The sequence below is a fragment of the Polypterus senegalus genome, chromosome 8 (assembly GCF_016835505.1).
Source record: "Polypterus senegalus isolate Bchr_013 chromosome 8, ASM1683550v1, whole genome shotgun sequence".
In the NCBI taxonomy this organism is placed as follows: domain Eukaryota; kingdom Metazoa; phylum Chordata; class Cladistia; order Polypteriformes; family Polypteridae; genus Polypterus; species Polypterus senegalus.
The window spans coordinates 166,271,256-166,292,427 of NC_053161.1; the positions used below are offsets into that span (position 1 = coordinate 166,271,256).

Sequence of the window (21,172 nt, forward strand, 5' to 3'; positions counted from 1 at the left end):
ATAGCTTTATGATGACGACGATTAAGGCACATTTCATTCATTTCAGTTGACACTTCAGTTTAGAAATCATAATCCTACTTTTAAGTCACAGTAGAAATGCATCCTCTGACTTTCCTCCTTGCGATTTAATAAAGTTGACAAACTAATTCAATATCTAAAGTCTTTTATGACTCTTTAATGCTTTTTATTACTAATGGGATTCATCTACTGTTGTTTTGAAAATGAAATGTTCAGCACTTGTACGGCTTTTATTTAGCCCCTAGACGGCTGGAAAACGGGAATTTTGAAAATCGGCTGCTACACTTTTAACTGTCCTGGTTGTTTAATGGCACTTTATGGTTAGTTTTTTTTTGTGCTTTAAAAAACTTAATATACAGGTGCCGATCATAAAATTAGAATATCATGACAAAGTTGATTTATTTCAGTAATTCCATTCAAAAAGTGAAACTTGTATATTAGATTCATTCATTACACACAGACTGATGTATTTCAAATGTTTATTTCTTTTAATTTTGATGATTATAACTGACAACTAATGGAAGTCCCAAAATTAGAATATTATGAAAAGGTTCAATATTGAAGACACCTGGTGCCACACTCACTGTAATCAGCTAATTAACTCAAAACACCTGCAAAAGCCTTTAAATGGTCTCTCAGTCGAGTTCTGTAGGCTACACAATCATGGGGAAGACTGCTGACTTGACAGTTGTCCAAAAGACGACCATTGACACCTTGCACAAGGAGGGCAAGACACAAAAGGTCATTGCTAAAGAGGCTGGCTGTTCACAGAGCTCTGTGTCCAAGCACATTAATAGAGAGGCGAAGGGAAGGACAAGATGTGGTAGAAAAAGTGTACAAGCAATAGGGATAACCGCACCCTGGAGAGGATTGTGAAACAAAACCCATTCAAAACTGTGGGGGAGATTCACAAAGAGTGGACTGCAGCTGGAGTCAGTGCTTCAAGAACCACCACACACAGACGTATGCAAGACATGGGTTTCAGCTGTCACATTCCTTGTGTCAAGCCACTCTTGAACAAGAGACAGCGTCAGAAGCGTCTGGACTGGACTGCTGCTGAGTGGTCCAAAGTTATGTTCTCTGATGAAAGTAGATTTTACATTTCCTTTGGAAATCAAGGTCCCAGAGTCTGGAGGAAGAGAGGAGAGGCACAGAATCCACGTTGCTTGAGGTCCAGTGTAAAGTTTCCACAGTCAGTGATGGTTTGGGGTGCCATGTCATCTGCTGGTGTTGGTCCATTGTGTTTTCTGAGGTCCAAGGTCAACGCAGCTGTCTACCAGGAAGTTTTAGAGCACTTCATGCTTCCTGCTGCTGACAAACTTTATGGAGATGCAGATTTCATTTTCCAACAGGACCTGGCACCTGCACAGTGCCAAAGCTACCAGTACCTGGTTTAAGGACCATGGTATCCCTGTTCTTGATTGGCCAGCAAACTCGCCTGACCATAACCCCATAGAAAATCTATGGGGTATTGTGAAGAGGAAGGTGCAATATGCCAGACACAACAATTCAGAAGAGCTGAAGGCCACTATCAGAGCAACATGGGCTCTCCTTACACCTGAGCAGTGCCACAGACTGATCGACTCCATGCCACGCCGCCTTGCTGCAGTAATCCAGGCCAAAGGAGCCCCAACTAAATATTGAGTGTTGTACATGCTCATACTTTTCATGTTCATACCTTTCAGTTGGCCAACATTTCTAAAAATCCTTTTTTTGCATTGGTCTTTATTGATATTCTAATTTTCCGAGATACTGAATTTGGGACTTTCATTAGTTGTCAGTTATAATCATCAAAATTAAAAGAAATAAACATCTGAAATACATCAGTCTGTGTGTAATGAATGAATCTAATATACAAGTTTCCCTTTTTGAATGGAATTACTGAAATAAATCAACTTTGTCATGATATTCTAATTTTATGACCGGCACCTGTATAGAGAAAAACCTGGAATCTTTAACCTATGGTAGGCGGTCTACCAGTAAATGAAGAAAATCTGCACTTAGTCTGTGGTGTTGTATGCAGCAAGAGCCCTTTTAAAATCGGGAGTCATCTGTTACAATCTGTTTAGATTGGAGCCTGTTACAGATCTAAATAAGTAAAGGCTCTTTCTGGACCTTCTGTGAGGGTCGGTCTTAGAAAATAAGAAATCTGCTAAATGAGAGGAGACCATTCAGTCCCTCAAGCCATTTGTTTAGCTAATAAATAACCTGTCCTGATACCTCATCCATATTCTTCTCAAAGGTTGTCCAGGTTTCTGCTTCAACTCCATGGTTCAGTAGTTTGTTTGAGTCTCACAACTCTTTGTGTAAAGAATTGCTTCCTGCTTTCAGTCTTAATTTCAGCTCCCCTTCATTCCCACTGCTGTCCTGGAGTATGTGATTCACCCTTAACCCGAAAGCATCCTGTTGGATCTCCTTTAAATACCTGCATGAGGTCCCCTCGCCGTCTTCTCTGCTCAGACTAAACCGGTTTAATTCTCGGAGTCTGTTACAGTAGGTCAAGTCCTTAAGTCCCATGATGCATTTGGTTGCCGTCCTCTGCACAGCTGCTGATACTGCAACCAAATGCATTGTCTTTCTTGTACCGTGGTGACCACAATACTCCACATGCAGTCTTACTAGTGCATTATATAGTTTGAGCAGAACGTCACTTGACTTATCCTATCAAAAAAAACTGTTGAATTTAACATTTTTAATTGCTTCTGTGCATGGCTTAGTTAATGAACATGTTGTGTGAATGTAAACCTCGACATCCTGTTCAGACGTCACTTCCTTTATGAAGGTGTCTCCCATTGCCCAGCTATAACACTTTGCATTTTCCAGGTGTTCTTCCATTTCTTTTTTTTTTTTTTTTAAACCAACTATTGACCCTTGTCTTGACTTTCAGCTTTGGAATCTGAGATCTCCACATACTGGCCACCATAACGAGAATACTGCTGTGGGCACATCAACTAACCTACAACAATCCGGCCAAACTGTTGGATTGTGAGTCTTCAGGAGGTCCCAAAAGATTCCAGCTGCAGCCCAGGCAGTCTGAAACCTCTGACCGATTCAGTGCCCAGAGATATTCTGAGGCCCATACGGTGGGAGCTTCTCCCCTTTTTTCTTTGGGGTAGTGATGCCTATATTACATGTCCCCGTTCACAAACCAGTGGACTCGTTAGTTTTGAGGCCTGTGTATTCAGCATTTATTAAACATATAAACCACAAAATGAATGTCTTTTGCCATTGGTTTCATACTATCTGTGTACTGTATATATCTCTCTAAGATATGTTGAATGAAAACGTACACATTCATATATACAGTATCTCAAAGTGAGTACACCCCTCACATTTTTGTAAATATTTTATTACATCTTTTCATGGGACAGCACTGAAGATATGACACTTTGATACAATGTAAAGTGGTTAGTGTACAGCTTGTATAACAGTGTAAACTTGCTGCCCCCTCAAAATAACTCAACACACAGCCATTAATGTCTAAACCACTGGCAACAAAAGTGAGTACACTCCTAAGTGACAAATGTCCAAAGTGTGCCCAATTAGCCATTTTCCCTTCCCGGTGTCATGTGACTCATTAGTGTTACAAGGTCTCAGGTGTGTTAAATGTGGTGTTATCACTTTCACACTGGTCACTGGAAGTTCAACATAGTACCTCATGGCAAAGAACTCTCCTAGGATGTGGAAAAAAGAATTGTTGCTCTACCTAAAGATGGCCGTGGCTATAAGAAGATTGCCAACACCCTGAAACTGAGCTGCAGCACGGTGGCCAAGACCATAAAGCGGTTTAACAGGACAGGTTCCACTCAGAACAGGCCTCGCCATGGTCGACCAAAGAAGTTGAGTGCATGTGCTCAGCATCACATCCAGAGGTTGTCTTTTAAAAATAGACGTACGAGTGCGCCAGCATTACTGCAGAGGTTGAAGGGGTTGGGGGTCAGCATGTTATTACTCAGACCATACACCGCACACTGCAATAAATTGGTCTGCATGGCTGTCGTCCCAGAAGGAAGCCTCTTCTAAAGATGATGCACAAGAAAGACGAGCAGACTAAGGACATGGATTACTGGAACCATGTCTGATGAGACCAAGATAAACTTATTTGGTTCAGATGATGTCAAGTGTGTGTGGCGGCAACCAGGTGAGGAGTACAAAGGCAAGTGTGTCTTGCCTACAGTCAAGCATGGTGGTGGGAGTGTCGTGGTTTGGGGCTGCATGAGTGCTGCCGGCACTGGGGAGCTACAGTTCATTGAGGGAACCATGAATGCCAACATGTACTGTGACATACTGAAGCAGAGCATGATCCCCTCCCTTCAGAAACTGGGCTGCAGGGCTGTATTCCAACATGATAACAACCCCAAACACACCTCCAAGACGACCACTGCCTTGCTAAAGAAACTGAGGGTAAAGGTGCTGGACTGGCCAAGCAGGTCTCCAGACTTAAACACTATTGAGCATCTGTGGGGCATCCTCAAATGGAAGGTGGAGGAGCACAAGGTCTTTAACATCTACCAGCACCGTGATGTCATCATGGAGGAGTGGAAGAGGATTTCAGTGGCAACCTGTGAAGCTCGTGTGAACCTCAGGCCCAAGAGAGTTAAGGTAGTGCTGGAAAATAATGGTGGCCACACACTTTGGGCACAATTTGGACATTCTTCACTTAGAGGTGTACTCACTTTTGATGCCAGCAGTTTAGGCATTAATGGCTGTGTGTCGAGTTATTTTGAGGGGACAGCACATTTGCAACGTTACAAGCTGTACACGGAGTACTTCACATTGTATCAAAGTGTCATATCTTCAGTGCTGTCCCATGAAAAGATAGAATAAAATATTTACAAAAATGTGATGAATGTACTCACTTTTGAGAGATACATGTATGTATGTAGGTATATGTGTGTATAGTATGTTTTCAAAAGTCAATGTCATTTTATTTTTTTTTTGGTGTGAAAAAATACAATGAATCAGTTTTCTAGGTAAGGCAACACATTGCATTAGAAGTGTTTACTTAATCCAAATAGTAAATTATTTAAGTGTACAGTTATACGAGTGCTAAAAATAAATGCGTTTCTCACCTGAAGACAAAGTGGTGCCAAGGCCTCATAGGGTCTGAAGTGCTTGGATCTGTCGGAGGCCTAAAACTGTCCTGACTGCAGCTGACTACTTCTCAGAGGCAGGGCCGGATTAAGGTGGTGCTATTGATGCTGCAGCATTAGGCCCATTCCTACAATAGGCCCAGATGAAAACAGACGAGAAGTTTCTGGAAGCTGAACAGTTTTCCTTTGCTATATTAACCTCAAAATAATTCTAAAAATGAAAGTTGGAGTCCGACTTTCGGACGCCTAGACACAGCGTTACTTATTATACAGTTACTATTGTTTTTTGCGCTGTGATGTAACTATAATGTTGTCGTTTTTATTGTTAACCGAAGATTTCAAGTTAATGCTATCAATTTTATGTTAAACAGTTTACTTAGTAATTTAGCTGCGTTTTTTTTGGCAATATCATGGGAATTCTTGAAACTTTATTATTGTTCGGTAAGTGCCACGTAGTAAATTTTTCACCTTGAAAGTTAGCAGCATCAGGCCCAATTTCGTCTTAATCCGGCCCTGCTCGGAGCTTCCTGGCCTGAGAGAAATTAATTACATGTGCAGATCACTGCACTTCAGCCTTAACTGATGCCCTGTAAAGAGCAACTATGAAACAAACAAAAACAATCAGTTTATAAAGCTTAAATCAATTATTCCAAAGAAATGAAAGTGTGCCTGATACACCACCCCTTGCGTACAGATGGAGTCAGTACAACAGACTAGACAGCAAAAGTGAATTTTTTTCGCCAAAAATACAATACAGCAGGTAGGTCCTTTCCAACGTCAAACATTGCTACTGTATCGGATTGCGTTTACCTGTAATGGGAGAGCATCCGCCGCGTGGGGAGAAGAGCACGTGACTGTAATATCTCTGCCAACGAACAGCTACTTTCTAAAACACACGTAGCTAACAATCTCTAGATGATAACGGCTGTTGAATAAACAGTTAATCGCTAGCTAAGTGGAACGAAGGTGCACTCCAACATGTGGCGAGACGTAGCCCAACTTGAATGGAGCATCCCTCTCAGATTCGCGCAACTAAGCTATAGTACTTCGATCAAGGGTGTCCAACTCCAGTCCTGGAGGGCCGCAGTGGCTGCAGGTTTTCATTCTAGCCCTTTAACTAATCACTGCTAATTAACTCTTTTCCGTTTCATTTTAATAGCCATTTTTTAAGGATTCAGCCCTCTAAATTAATTCCTTTCTTCATTAAATGGCAGCCAAACAGAAATGAGATGCGAAACGAGTCGACAGAGGACCTGCTAAATCAAGGCTTGAAACACCAACCAGGTTCTTAATAAGAGTCCAATTCCTGTTGTTAATTAAACTCATTATTTAATTTAGTGGCTTATTGCTGCTCTCGTTCTGCCACAGCAGGCAATTCCAGAACTGTTGCTTTTCTGTTTTGTCTAAGAACACCGTCGTAACATTTTGTGGGACCTCAACTGACCAACCTTAGTGAGAGACCTTTCACCGTTCTTTATTTTCAGATACTGTAGTTAGCTGGTCATGTGGCTGCTCATTTTGTGTCTCATTTTTGTGTGCCTGCTACTTAAGGAGAAAGAAACAACTGAGGGGCCTACGTAATTAAAACTAAGCCAAAGGAAGTTAATCCACAGCAAAAACTGGTCACCTAGTTCAGAAGATGCTTAGAATGAAAACCTGTAGCCACTGTGGCCCTCCAGGACTGAAGCTGGACACCCCTGACTTAGAAGTTGCAAAATATATATATAGAGAAAAAAAAAGACTTAAATCCATTAAGTAGTTCTCTTGTGAAAAGCAGACAGACAGACAGACGGGCGTGGATTTTATATATAGTGAGAAGAGATTATTGGCTGTTCAGAATAGACATGTAAGTAAGAATTTAATGATGTTGAGTAGATAAGACAGTAAGCTTGACTTGAATCTGCACCCACACATTCTAAAATTTGCAAAAAACATTGTTAAATAATTGCTGAAAAATCAGTGTACAGTATAAACAAAGAAAATGTTAGCATACAACTTTATAACTAACATGAATTGCATGACACAAGTAACATTGAGTTGCGTGTTCTCCAACCATCCCCTAACCCTTAACCCTCAGTAGCACCCTGGCCCTGATTCAGCAACAGTTCAGCTTCCCAGTCATTACAGTTATGAACGGTGCTACATAGGGTTGCCAGATGTCCCTTATATATATGGAACATGTCCCACATTGGATAATTTCGTCCCCTGTCCCGTACTGACCTTTCAGGGACACCCAAATGTCCCGTATGTAGTTCATTCATATTTTGTAATAAAAATATATTTTTACTACCTTCTTACAGTACTTAGTTGTAACTTTATAAGTAATTATACTTTCTTTTCTCAGATTCTCTTGATGAAAATAACCCAAATGTAACAAGAAAACTTGTGTTTTCAACCAACCTGCAAACGTTGCAACCAAGCCCCAGCCTCACTAGGTCACATGTTCTGGGCCTGCACCAAATTAACATATTCTGGACAAACATTTTTAATTACCTCTCAGACAGTCTTGGTGTCACAATCCCTCCTAACCCATTAACAGCTGTGTTTGGGGTTCTTCCAGAGGGTCTTAAAGTGGAGAAAGACAAACAAATTGTGATTGCATTCACTACACTGTTGGCACGCAGACTTATTCTGCTAAACTGGAAGAACCCAAACTCTCCTCTTTCAAGTCAGTGGGAAACCGATGTGTTATACTATTTGAAATTGGAAAAAATCAAATACTCAGTTAGAGGATCCGTACAGACTTTTTTCAAAACATGTCAGGATCTAATCAGTAATATTTTAAAATAAGTTCATAAAGCACAGAGAATTTATTAATTTAGGTATTTTTACAAGCCTTAAATTTCATGCCGTTTGGCTTGCTCTCTCTCTCTCTCAGGGGTGGGGATCGATCTGTTCTTAACTCAATTTTTCTTTTTGTAAAAACTTGATTGTTTTGTATGGAATCCAATAAAATTAATAAAATAAATATAAAAAAAGAAGAAAACTCGTGTTTGCTGCCCGTTTGCCACTTGTTCAGTTGGTACGGTTGGCTGAGGACAGCGACACTCTTTTACCATTTTGCTCTCCAGCCGCGCTGCTCTGCAGTTCTGGATCAGCATTGCAACATACAGCGACTGTCAACAAAGTGTGTTGTTACATCTCGACACAGCTCACTTTTTTTTCTAACAGCCTCTATTAAATAATAATATTTCTCTGTTGTCTGTATTAAATAAATATTTTCAAATGAATTCAATTGTACAGAATTTTTTTTAGCTTGTATTAAGTCATTTTCAGATGATTTTACTTTTGTTTTCCTCATAACCCATTAAAATCCTTGCTTTATGTTTTTAAGTTATGTATACTTTTACATAATATATTGGTCTGGGTGTGTAGGGGACATGTATACATAGTAATACAGAGAGAGATTTTAAGAGTGTCCCATATTTCTAATCTGGCAACACTAGTGCTACATGCTATGATGTATCAAAGTTACTTTGATCGACCAGACTCTCGGGTGTCAGTTTGACTCTGCTGGTCACAGCATTGCACCCACTTGCTCTTGCCATCTTTCTCCATGTAGGTCCCATCTGTTTTTTATGTCTTGTCTTCCCCATAGACGTATTTAGATAGACGCCGCATTCACTGTGTTGCCCCGTCGACACGATACGTCAGCACGTCCCCATCATATGCCAAAAAGTGCCATTTAAACTAATACAGGTAGACGTAGAAAACGGGTTTTCGGATGAAAAAACAATAACGTTTAAAACAATATCGCTTACATACAACAGATTTTGGCGAATCGTTTACATGCAATTATTCATATGCAATACAATGTATTTTTGTATAGCCCAAAATCACACAAGTAGTGCCGCAATGGACTGCCCTTTGACAAAGCCCCATAGCCTTGACTCTCTTAGAAGATAAGGAAAAAAAAAACAAAACACCTTATTGGGAAAAAATGGAAGAACTGCCTTGGGAAAGGCAGTTCAAAGAGAGAACACTTACCAGGTAGGTTGGGTGTGCAGTGGGTGTCAAACAGAAGGGGTCAATACAATACAATACACAGAACAAATAATTAAATAATTCCTCCCATATAAGTAACATTTCTCGGACTGCCGCCTTCCATCTCCGAAACATTTCCAGACTTTGTCCTGTTCTTACGCAACACAGTACTGAAGTATTGGTTAATGCCCGAGTCACCTCACATATAGATTACTGTAATGCTGTTCTATCTGGCATCCCACAAAAACGTATCCATCGCTTACAACTTCTTCAAATTCTGCTGCCAGGATAATAACCTGCTGTTCTAAATCAACTGAACATATTACACCTTCTCGCTCAACTTCACTGGCTCCCTTGTTAACTACAGAATACAATACTAAATACCGCTGTGGACATTTAAATCTCTCCACAACCTCACTGATCTCCTACAGACTTGTACTCCTCTCGCTCACTCAGATCCTCATCTACAGCTCGACTTTCTGTACCGCACATCAGACTCAGTGCTATGGGAGCTCGAGCGTCTCTCTTAGTGCTCAACTCGGGAATTCTCTTCCGGCTCATATTCGTCAGCTCGATTCAATAACACATTTTAAAACTGCCCTCAAAACTTATCTTTTCAAACTGGTACACCAATTGTGAATTTTGCAGTGTTACTGCCATTTATCTTTGTTTGTTTGCTAATTATTGCTTTTTGATTTATCATTCTCTTGTTTTAATGTTACTGTTTAATTTTATTGTAAGGTGACCTTGAGTGCTAAGATTATAAAACGGGATATTCTAATGGCCAAATATAACCAAAACAATTGTTCAGCCTTACCTATGAAATGTTATCCCCCGGGATCTGGTTTGGAGCGTACAGCGGTTTGTACAATCCCAAGCAGCACATTATTCATTACTTCACTTCACAGGAGTGCCACTCGCAATATGGCGGCGACGTTGACGTACGATGCTGCTGGTCATGCGGCGTCTAATAATTCTATGTCTGTGGTCTTCCCATCTTAGTGGGGGGCCTTCCGCTCACGTAGAACTTCACGCGTCCACCACTCATCGGTTAGTCGTGCGAAGTGTCCCGCCCATCTGAGTTTGCACTCGGCCTGTTCTGCGCGATCTCGTCTTTAACTGCAGTTCTCTCCCTGATCTCCTCATTCCAGATGCGTGCACATATCATCGTGGGTAAAACTGTGCTGTTGAAGAAATCGGACCGAGTGGTCCCGTTTATTTTTGCTTTTAACACATCCTCGATTGAATTAAACACCTTCCTCTTATTCTCTGCGAGACCTCCTATTCAAGATAAATGTAGTCGGGCACCTCTTCTATTTCATTGTTTCCGATAGTAAGCGACCGGGACCTACATCTTCTGACCGCGTCTGCTTTGTTTTCCTACGGTTGATTCAAATCAACCGCTGATCCTCTGTAATCTGAAGTATTCAGTGTAATTGTCTATTGCTTTCTGAAACATGTACAATGTCTGCAAATCGGAAGTGGGTCTGCTAGTCGCTGTTTATCCGCACGCCTCCGTCCCAGGTGATGTCCCCTATTGTTACCATCTCATGTCACGCCGTGATGAGCTTCGGAGAGACGGTGTCCCCTTGTCTGCCAGCCTTCTCGAATGGAACTGGTGCAACACACATGATGCTTACATGATACATAAGTGCAAACAGCGTGAGAGGAAAAAAGGAAGATATGAAGAAAAAAAAACGTTTTTGTATTTTTATTGTATACTGCGTAAGACAAACTGAAGATATAAAATAAAGCACACAATGGTCTTTGATAAAATAAAAGTTATTGCAAGTGTCCAAGGTGTTTCTGAATGATCCTGTACAAGCTTTTGGTTGCAATGGAATAAAAAAAAAAAAGGAAAATGGCATTTTATTATAAGTAAAAGCCAAACAAGCGGCACCTCCTTGTACATAAAAGGAACAGCGGAGGAGCTTCAGCTCTAAAGGCAAAGCAAAAGGCATCAAACCAAAATGGCAAATCTTTATAAATCACAAGAACTTCTGAGGTTGTTTGGCTCTAAAGGTATACGGCAGCAATTAATGACTACTTTAACAATTCATTTGTTGGCAGATATGTTGATTGATCAATCAGAAAAAGTGAAAGCATTTTATTCAATAATGAAATTATGTACAGTGGATTCTGAAAATAGTGAGACCCCTTTTCATTATTTACACAATTTTTTATATTGCAGCCTTGGGTGAAAATGGTCTAAATTAAATAGTTCCTTTCATCAAACGTCCAATATCCAATGTGATTCTACGCCTTGTTTAGAGTCCAACTGTGGTCAGTTCAATCGACTGGTGGGAGAGAGCTGCCAGCCGGGATGCACCTGAAGTGGTAGAATGGGGAAAGGCAATGACTTTTGGACAGTGCCTTCCCCAGGATGTTAGATGGCAGCTCCCCTGGAGTGTAGCCCTGGATTCCTGCAGGGCATCCTGGGACTTGGAGTTCAGTTGCTTGAACAGAAGCACTTCCAGGTCAAGGACTATTTAAAAGGACTGCTGAAGACCCAGCAAGCGAGCCAGAGTCGGGTGGAGGTGGACAAAGCTTGCTGGGAGGTGTGGAGGAGAAAAAAAGGAATATTGTGATTATTGGATTAGTTGATTGTGTTATTGTGGCTGTGGTGTATGTGGAGCAATGTGCAAGAAGAAAACAATTAAAAGTACTTCTTGGTGCTTTTACCCTGTGTCTTGCAAGTCTGGATGTTGGGTTTAAGGGGCAACAGTGAACCCTGGTGTCCACACTGGACATTATTAGGACTCACCTGTCTATACAAGAGTTGACAGTGGAGCCAAGCAGGGGGTTGAAGGAACTACCTGCAGTTATGTCGAGGCACAGATCTGGGCAAGTCTTATTTATTTATATATATATATATATATATATATATATATATATATATATATATATATATATATATATATTTATATATATATATATATATATATATATATATATATATATATATATATATATATATATATATATATATATATATATATATATATATATATATATATATATATATATATATATATATATATATATATATATATATATATATATATATATATATATATATATTAATATATATATATATATATATATAAATATATATAATTTATATATATATATATATATATATATATATAATATATATATATATATATATATATATATATATTTATATATATATATATATATATATATATATATATATATATATATATATATATATATATATATATATATATATATATATATATATATATATATATATATATATATATATATATATATATATATATATATATATATATATATATATATATATATATATATATATTTATATATATATATATATTTATATATATATATATATATATATATATATATATATATATATATTTATATATATATATATATATATATATATATATATATATATATAATCTCCATATCCCTGCGGCACTGTAGGTTTCCAAGAGCACCGTGGTCTACATCTCTCTATTATAAATGAAAATCTTGAGACGCGATGAGACTTCGGTTATGAGATTTCTTCAAGTCCCGCTCTCCTCTCAACCATTTCCGGTTAACATTCATGTGAATTCTTTAGACAGACACAGTTCCTGTGCTCTTATAAAATTTTACATTTTCCTTTAAGTTCCCAATAAAAGATGTATTATGTCCAAATCTTATTGAAGAATTTCATCCTGAAGGGTTATCAACAGAAGAAATGAGTACACAAGCAATCCTAGCACTGTGAGAAACAATGAAGTCAAATAAATGAACGTGAAAATTGTCGATTGGTTACATGGCAAATTGGTTAAATGCATATCAATAGACTATGCTGAAACAGTTGGTGGTGATCATGCGGAACATGAAGACATCAACTTACAATATCCCATAGAATATCTACAACTGTTAACACCATCCGGTCTTCCACCTTACTGTTGAAAGAAGGATTTATCGTAATGTTATTGCGTAATTTATGTCTGAGTGATGGGCTATGCAATAGGACAAGATTAGTTTTATTAAAAATTGGTCGAAGAATTCTGACATGTAAAATTTTAACAGGCAAGAAGAAAGGTAATGTAGTACATCTTAAGGGGCTAACAGACACCAAAAGAGATCTTGATATGCCATTCGTATTAAAACATTTACAGTTTCCCGTTGGAATAACTTTTGCTATGAAAATTAACAAATCACAGGGACAAACATTCAAAAATGTTGGTTTATTTATTAGAGGGAAAGAAACGATACTCACGCACGGGCAGTTATACGTTGCGTTGTCACGATGCAAGTCCAAACACGGAATCAAAATTCAAGGTGCTATTGATGAAAAGTTAATTCCAAATATTGTTTTTACTAAAGTTTTTCATTTTTTTTATTAATTTTTATTTTATTATTATTACATTTTTATTTTTATTTTTTATTGTGTGTCTTCTATTTTTCTATTCTTCATTTTGTAAAGCACTTTGAGCTACATTTTTTTGTATGAAAATGTGCTATATAAGTAAATGTTGTTGTTGTTGTAAATTTTTCAGAAAAAGTGTTTAAAAAGTATTTGCGTGTTAATTTTAAAGCCAAACAGAACAAAAACGTATAACGCAACGACAACCTCTAACGCAACATGAAGCTCAATTTTTTTTCAATTTATTATGTTTTACTATGGTTAATTACTCTCTGTGATGTAAAATAGTTAGTTCTATTATGCATATGTAACAATTCCCAAGAAAATAACAATCTGTTTAAATTGTACATCCACTTCCCCATACGCAAGTGGCAGAGCTGTGAAGAGGCTAGTGCATAGCGCCCGCCTGGAGATTGGTGAGCAAAGTTAGCAGGGGGCACAGCCTCCTAGTAACTCGTAAATGGAATAAGGATCTTAGTAAGAGAGGTGACCATGAAGCCGATGGTCACTTTCACAGAGCTCCAGTGAACTTGTGTGAAAATGGGAGAAATTTCCAGAAGGAGAAACATCACTGCAACACTCTACCAGTCAGAGTGGCCAGACAGGTGGTCTGCTTGCAGTTTGAAAAAAAGCACATAAAGGACTCTCAGGTGGAGAGAGAGAGAGAGAAACACAAGAATCACTGCTCTGATTAAACCGAGATTATGGTCATGTCTGGAAGAAACGAGGCAGTGCACCATCAGCTGTGCAATACCATTTCAGTAGTGAAGCATGGTGGAAGCAATATCATGCAGTGGGGTTGATGTTCAGTGCCAGTGTCTGGGAGACTCGACAGGGTTGATGGAGAGATGAACAGAACAATGTCTATATTGTATATTCTTAATGAAAAGCTGCCCAGGGCACTCCACACCTCAAACTGGACTGAAGGTTCACCTTGCAACAGGACGACGACTCCAAGCACAAAGCTTAGACCTCACAGAGGTGGCTTCAACTCAGAGAATGTTTTGGACATAACAGAACATCTCCGAGGAGACCTGAAAATAGCTGCCCACCAACAAACGTCACACAACATGCAGACAGGGGGAGGTTGGGGGAGGTGGGACAAAATCTCCAACTCCAGGTGTGGGAAGCTTGTCAAGCCCAAGAAGACACTGGGATGGAATCACCAGCCAAGGGGCTTAAACTACACCCAGAGCAAGGGATCTGAATGCTTGTGTTGGTGTGATATTTCAGCTTTTTTTATATTGTTAATAAACCTCCAAAAATGAGTGAAATCCTCTTATCTCACTATTGAGTGTTGGTCTATCGTTTGGGTTTGGGAAGTTAACCTAAAAAGATTTTAAGCACAAAGCTGCAACAAGCAGAATGTGTTAGAAGTGAAGGAGTCTGAAGACCTTCTGAATCCACTGTATGTGCAGCACGGAGTTAAAAATGAAGAGCAGGGATCAATTACACAGTCCTGATTTGTTAGGCCTCAATTTATGTGAGAGGCATACTGTATGTAGTAAAATAATAATAATAATAATAAAATAATTTGGCATAGAACTTGTGCAACCCCAAATATATCAAACATAATAGTGTGTTATTTTCCCTGCACATTACAGTCCACCCTAACAAGTACTGTATGCGCTAAAATTATATTTTCTAAAAAAAAAAAAAAAAAATTAATGCTGTTAGTGACTTAGTTCCAGCTGAACACATTTAAGGCTGCTGTCAACATCAGGTGGTAGAAGGTGGACACCACTGTTAAGTGTTAAATGATTTTGCCCCGAGTGTTTGGGTTTGGGGCGGCACGGTGGCGCAGTGGTAGCGCTGCTGCCTCGCAGTTAGGAGATCCGGGTTCGCTTCCCGGGTCCTCCCTGCGTGTGGAGTTTGCATGTTCTCCCCGTGTCTGCGTGGGTTTCCTCCCACAATCCAAAGACATGCAGGTTAGGTGGATTGGCGATTCTAAATTGGCCCTAGTGTGTGCTTGGTGTGTTTGTGTGTGTCCTGCGGTGGGTTGGCACCCTGCCCAGGATTGGTTCCTGCCTTGTGCCCTGTGTTGGCTGGGATTGGCTCCAGCAGACCCCCGTGACCCTGTATTCAGATTCAGCGGGTTGGAGAATGGATGGATGGACGTTTGGGTTTGATTAAACCCACTAGATGGCAGCATAGAGCGCAAGATGAATGGAGGGACGCTCATTTTGTTGCTTTGTGCCCTCCCTCACCCTAACCCGTCGTCTATGGAGGAGCGAAAGCTTTAGATGCGTCAAAAATTCTGATCTTCGGTTTTCTGTGGATCTCGATGTTTTAGGGTTCCCTGACACCGAAAACACTCATATCTCGATGATGGGTGTGTGCCTGTGTGTGTTACAGTTTCTTGGGGATGGTCGGAAAAATACCAAACTCAAAACTTAAGCCTGTTATGAGAGGACGATGTGCCGATTAGTTTTTGAGCCAAAATCGTGCAAGAGAAAGAGGCGCTCTAGAGGAGCCCTCAAATACTGCAACTCTACAATTAATGATGAATTCTTTGTGTCAATTGCTATCATAATGGCCTATTTTATGATCAGACAGATCATCATCAGAGCAGTAAATAATAACTGAAATGTTAGAGAATAGTTCGGGTAAATTGGTTTCGCGGATACAAAGCCGCCCGATACTGACATTCACGGCTGAATTTTTTTTTTTTTTAAAAAACATCACCACAGTATTAACTCCTGGCTGTCATGATGATCAAAACAACTTTTACGTCTTGTTGATGACTCACATTCTACCAAACACGGATTTGAACTGCCACTGAGAGAGTTAATGGGAGTATGAGAAGGATCGCCATTACTCTGGTGGCTTCTCTCTATTGTCAATGTCTGTAACTTGAATACAAACAGCCAGGACATGTCATTAGAGAGGCGAGTGTCTAAAGCTTCAAAACACCTTCTGATACTTTTATTTAAAATGATTGAGTCCTTCACATCAATCCCTTCCGCCATCACTAGTTTACACAGATCAAAACTGCCATGGCTTGACGTTTGTCCGGCACCCAGGTTGTCTCTACTGGACTGTGAAGGACCCTCCGATTTGTTGTGAATGGTTGCAAGCCTTGTCTCTGACTGGTTAGAAAGCTATGCTGAACATCCTACCACTGGCAAAGACTGACAGACATCGGTCAGCATACTGGGGTGTGACACAATCGTTTGAGTAGGATGTCTGCTCCAAGTGTTCAAATTTCAAGCGAGAACCACCAACACGCAGAGAAGTGGTAGGATCGGAAAGCACCGGTTCAGTGCTTTTAAGTGTAAGTTGAAGCTCCTTAATATCTCAAAGTGAACTTTAATGAATAAAATTTAAAAAGTTTGTCACAAGCACGTTGGCCCCAGCTTCTCCAAAAAGACAAAACTCCAAGAAAGCAGCAGGGACGGATGGTGCGTCTCACCTTCCTGCTTGAAAAATCTGTGCTGATCAACTGGTCCCCATCTTTACATACTGTAGGGTGAAACTGTAAACAGGCCACAATCATACCAATCCCTCAAAACAATCCACAGTAATTGGACTGAATGTGAATAGGCCTGCTGCTCAGATATCTGAGATCATGAAAACCTCGGAGAGACTGCCGTTGGCTCACTTGGAGATCACTGCAGTTCTCCTGTTGGACCCCAAATTTGTCTAATGAACAAATGGATTAGTTAATGATGCAGCCAGCAGGGGGTCTGCACTACATCCTGTAGCATCTCGATGACCCTGGGACCTATGCAAGGATTTTGGTTGTAGACTTCAGCTCCGCTTTTAACATAATCATCCCTGTAGCTTTCTGTTCCTGCCTGACAAATAGGAAACCACAAGTGAAACTCACCTCTAGCCTCCATCCATCCATTATCCAACACGCTATATCCTAACAACAGGGTCACAGGGGTCTGCTGGAGCCAATCCCAGCTAACACAGGGCACAAGGCAGGAAACAAACCCTGGGCAGAATTATGTGATAAGATAGTAAAGGCACTATAAGAGGGATGGATACATATGAAAGGCATAATATGACTGAAGGATAACTAGATAGAGGAAAGGTGATAGATAAGAAAGGCACTATATGATGGATAAATGGATGAATATATGGGAAAGGCACTATATGATTGATATGCGGATGGACGGATGGATAAGAAAGGCACTATATGATTGATATGGGATGGATGTATAGATAGATAGGGAAGACATTGTATGTTTGATATGTGGATGGACAGATAGTACAGGCACTATATGATAGATAAATAGATGAAACAGGCACTAAAGGATATATATTTATTTGTCCTCAAGAGGGAAATTTGGCAAGAATCATAAAAAATAAGTGTGCATACATGGCCAAAACAATGTGATTCTGATGTTAACACTTTCTGGTTCACAGTAAAAGCAATCTGAACCTAATTTACAGAAAAAAAGGATCCTAACAGTGTCTGTGCATTGATGGAAAAATAAAAACAAAATCCGAGCAGAAAGTGGTTCATATTTGGGTTATTTGTTACTTTTAATGTGGAAACACGCACAAAGTCCTTGTTACCCTGATGGCGCAGACATTTGTGCCTTTTCTGTTATTTAGTTGTACTGATGAGGCAGCGAGCCACACCTTCCCGTGACGCAGGGAGATTGGACACAATAATAATGGACAGCAGGACCAAGTGATGTCTTGTCATCACCTCACACTCCTGTGTCAAGTTTGCAAGACTGAGTGCTTGCCAATTATCTTCATAGATGTATCCTGTAAAGAGGAGGCCTGACACTGGGTGGCGCTATCTACACTGCTCTATCAGTACTCAGGTCGGCATTGAGCTTTAAGGCCCTGGGATGGAAACTATCAGAAAGGAGTGATGGTTTGGGTCTGAGGTCAACTCTGTGTCACAACCTAAAAACAATAAAAGTAAAAGAAAAAGATAAAGGGAAACCTTCAGTAGGGTATCTGAGGAAGTGAGATGGTGTGTACCGGCACTGGAACATCACTTTAAATCACAAAACTGCTCCTCTCATACATTAATCTCTAACCGTCTCCCTGATCTGTTCAGCTCCTCCTCCAGCAACTTCAGGTTCCACTTCTCTTCCTCACTGATCCCAACTCCATGCACCCTGTGTAGGAGAAAGAAGTGTGAATTACAATCCCATCAAGCATCACTTCATTCTTGTTTGATACCCTGGTCACGAACATCTCTTACTCAAACCTTCTAACTGCATAAACATGCTCTCTAACAGGACCCCAGTACCAGTGGGACTCGGGACAGTTACAGTATGTACCTCTGCTGCCTCCTGAAGTTCATCAGTTAGCAAGGGGTTTTGGTTCGTTTTCTCACACATGAGGTTTACCTAACCTTTCCTGACACAAAGTGGGCTAAACGGACGCTTTTTCTGTTGGTCAATGAAGAATGCTGTGCTGTCTACTCATCGGCCTGCTCAGCTATTTCAATTTTCTTATTACTTGCTGATGTGCTCCATTTATATCCATGTTCGTTTCCCTCAGCTTCCTTTCTTCAGTATTTTTTGATTCTTTCTTACACTATGTAACAGTGCAGGGGCATGCATAGCAGTGAGAGGCTGGGCCGGACCAGTCTGAAGTCACACATACACACACACATCATTGCATTTTAGGAGTAGTCGCATCTGAAGAGCAGGCCGAGTTCTCCTTCAACTCCTTGAAATCAAACCACTTATTTGTAATCAAAAGACCTCCAGTTTGTGGCAAGCGTGGAGCATTAAGACACCACAGACAAGTGGTGTATTGACCAGGATTTACTCAGAGAGAGGCTAAATGATGCATGCAGTGAAGATGTGGCCCTCACTGCTGTGCAATAAGTACTGTCACAGATAAGAAGGCAGAACAGCAGCTGACACACAGAAGTCTAGCTGCTTATAAATGTCAAGCATCCAAAGTTCAGGTGTTAGTAAGGCCAGCTGCCAGGAGTGTGAGCAACACCGTCAGTAGCTCCATCTGTCTGTACTTTATGAATGCCGCCCATCAGCAGCAAATCTGGGGCTTTTGGATTACTAACCAGTGGAGCTAAAGGGCAACAGTCCATCATACAATGGTGAGATGGCTCTAGAGAAGACGCACTTCTCTGTATGCCACCACATGCACTCAACTTTCTCACTCTCACACACACACGCACACACACAGGGTTTACTCACTTCAGTTTCTCTATTTTATAGCATTTGCTCCTCAGCCCTTCACACAGTAGACACGCTCCTGAATCCTTCAGGTCATTTATTCTCAGCTCCAGCTCAGTCATTGTAGTCTGACTTGGAGTCATCACTTACAGTTTGAACATGACCTTTACTTTACACCTTTAATATTCTAATCCATGAAGATGCTACAATTAACTCCTTAAAAAAATACACACACACAAACTCTGTCTTCGGATCTGCTCACCCCAGTTTCTGTAATTTACAGTTTTCACTCCTCAGCCCAACACACAGCTGATCCACTCCAGAGTCCTCCAGGTTATTGTCATACAGCACCAGCTTAGTCAGGTTTGAATGTTCAGCAGAGAGAGCCGACGTGAGAGCTGAGCAACATCCAGAGGTGAGACCACATTTACGCAGGCTGTGGAGATAAAGAGAGAGGAAGTGAAGACACTCAGAGTGACTGAGAGTGAAGGCCACTGCCATTGGTGATATTCCTGTAAAAACTGGCAATTAAAAACTCAACTCAGAAACGTTGACAACATTGTAGTCTGACTTGGGAGTCATCACATACAGTTTGAACATGACCTTCACTTCACACCTTTATTATTCCAATCCATGAAGCTACTGCAATTATCTCCTTAAAGAAAAATTATATTATAGATGAGATGAGATAGATACTTTATTAATCCCAAGGGGAAATTCACATAATCCAGCAGCAGTATACTGATACAAAGAAACAATATTAAATTAAATAGTAATAAAAATGAAAAATAAAAATAAAAAAGCAGACAATAACTGAGTAATGTTAGCATTTACTCCCCCGGGTGGAATTGAAGAGTCGCATAGTGTGGGGGAGGAACGATCTCCTCAGTCTGTCAGTGGAGCAGGACAGTGACAAAAGTCTGTCACTGAAGCTGCTCCTCTGTCTGGAGATGACACTGTTCAGTAGATGCAGTGGATTCTTCATGATTGACAGGAGTTTGCTTAATGCCCGTCACTCTGCCACAGATGTTAAACTGTCCAACTTTAATCCTACAATAGAGTCTGCTTTCTTAACAAGTTTGTCCAGGCATGAGGTGTCTTTCATCTTTATGCTGCCACCCCAGCACACCACCGCGTAGAAGAGGGCACTCGCCACAACCGTCTGGTAGAACATCTGCAGCATCTTACTGCAGATGTTGAAGGATGCCAACCTTCTCAGAAAGTATAGTCTGCTCTGACCTTTCTTACATAGAGCATCAGTATTGGCAGTCCAGTCCAATTTGTCATCCAGCTGCACTCCCAGATATTTATAGGTCTGCACCCTCTGCACACAGTCACCTCTGATGATCACAGGGTCCATGAGGGGCCTGGGCCTCCTAAAATCCACCACCAGCTCCTTGGTTTTGCTGGTGTTAAGATGTAAGTGGTTTGAGTCGCACCATTTAACAAAGTCTTTGATTAACTTTCTGTACTCCTCCTCCTGCCCACACCTGATGCAGCCCACAATAGCAGTGTCATCAGCGAACTTTTACACGTGGCAGGAGTCA

At 40.3% G+C, this 21,172-nt stretch overlaps 1 protein-coding gene across 2 annotated transcripts in view; it reads right to left on the reverse strand.

Moving 5' to 3' along the window:
* Nucleotides 1-17,763: 17,763 nt before the first annotated feature.
* LOC120534440 (NACHT, LRR and PYD domains-containing protein 3-like) overlaps nt 17,764-21,172 on the reverse strand; it is a 53,202-nt gene continuing 49,793 nt past the window's right edge. For both annotated transcript variants that reach the window (XM_039762012.1, XM_039762011.1), the window contains exons 12-13: nt 19,888-20,061; nt 17,764-18,593 (exon numbers count right to left, since the gene is read on the reverse strand). In XM_039762012.1, the coding sequence (XP_039617946.1) occupies nt 18,494-18,593; nt 19,888-20,061 (274 nt within the window). In that variant the 3' untranslated portion in view covers nt 17,764-18,493. The remainder of the gene's footprint in view (nt 18,594-19,887; nt 20,062-21,172) is intronic.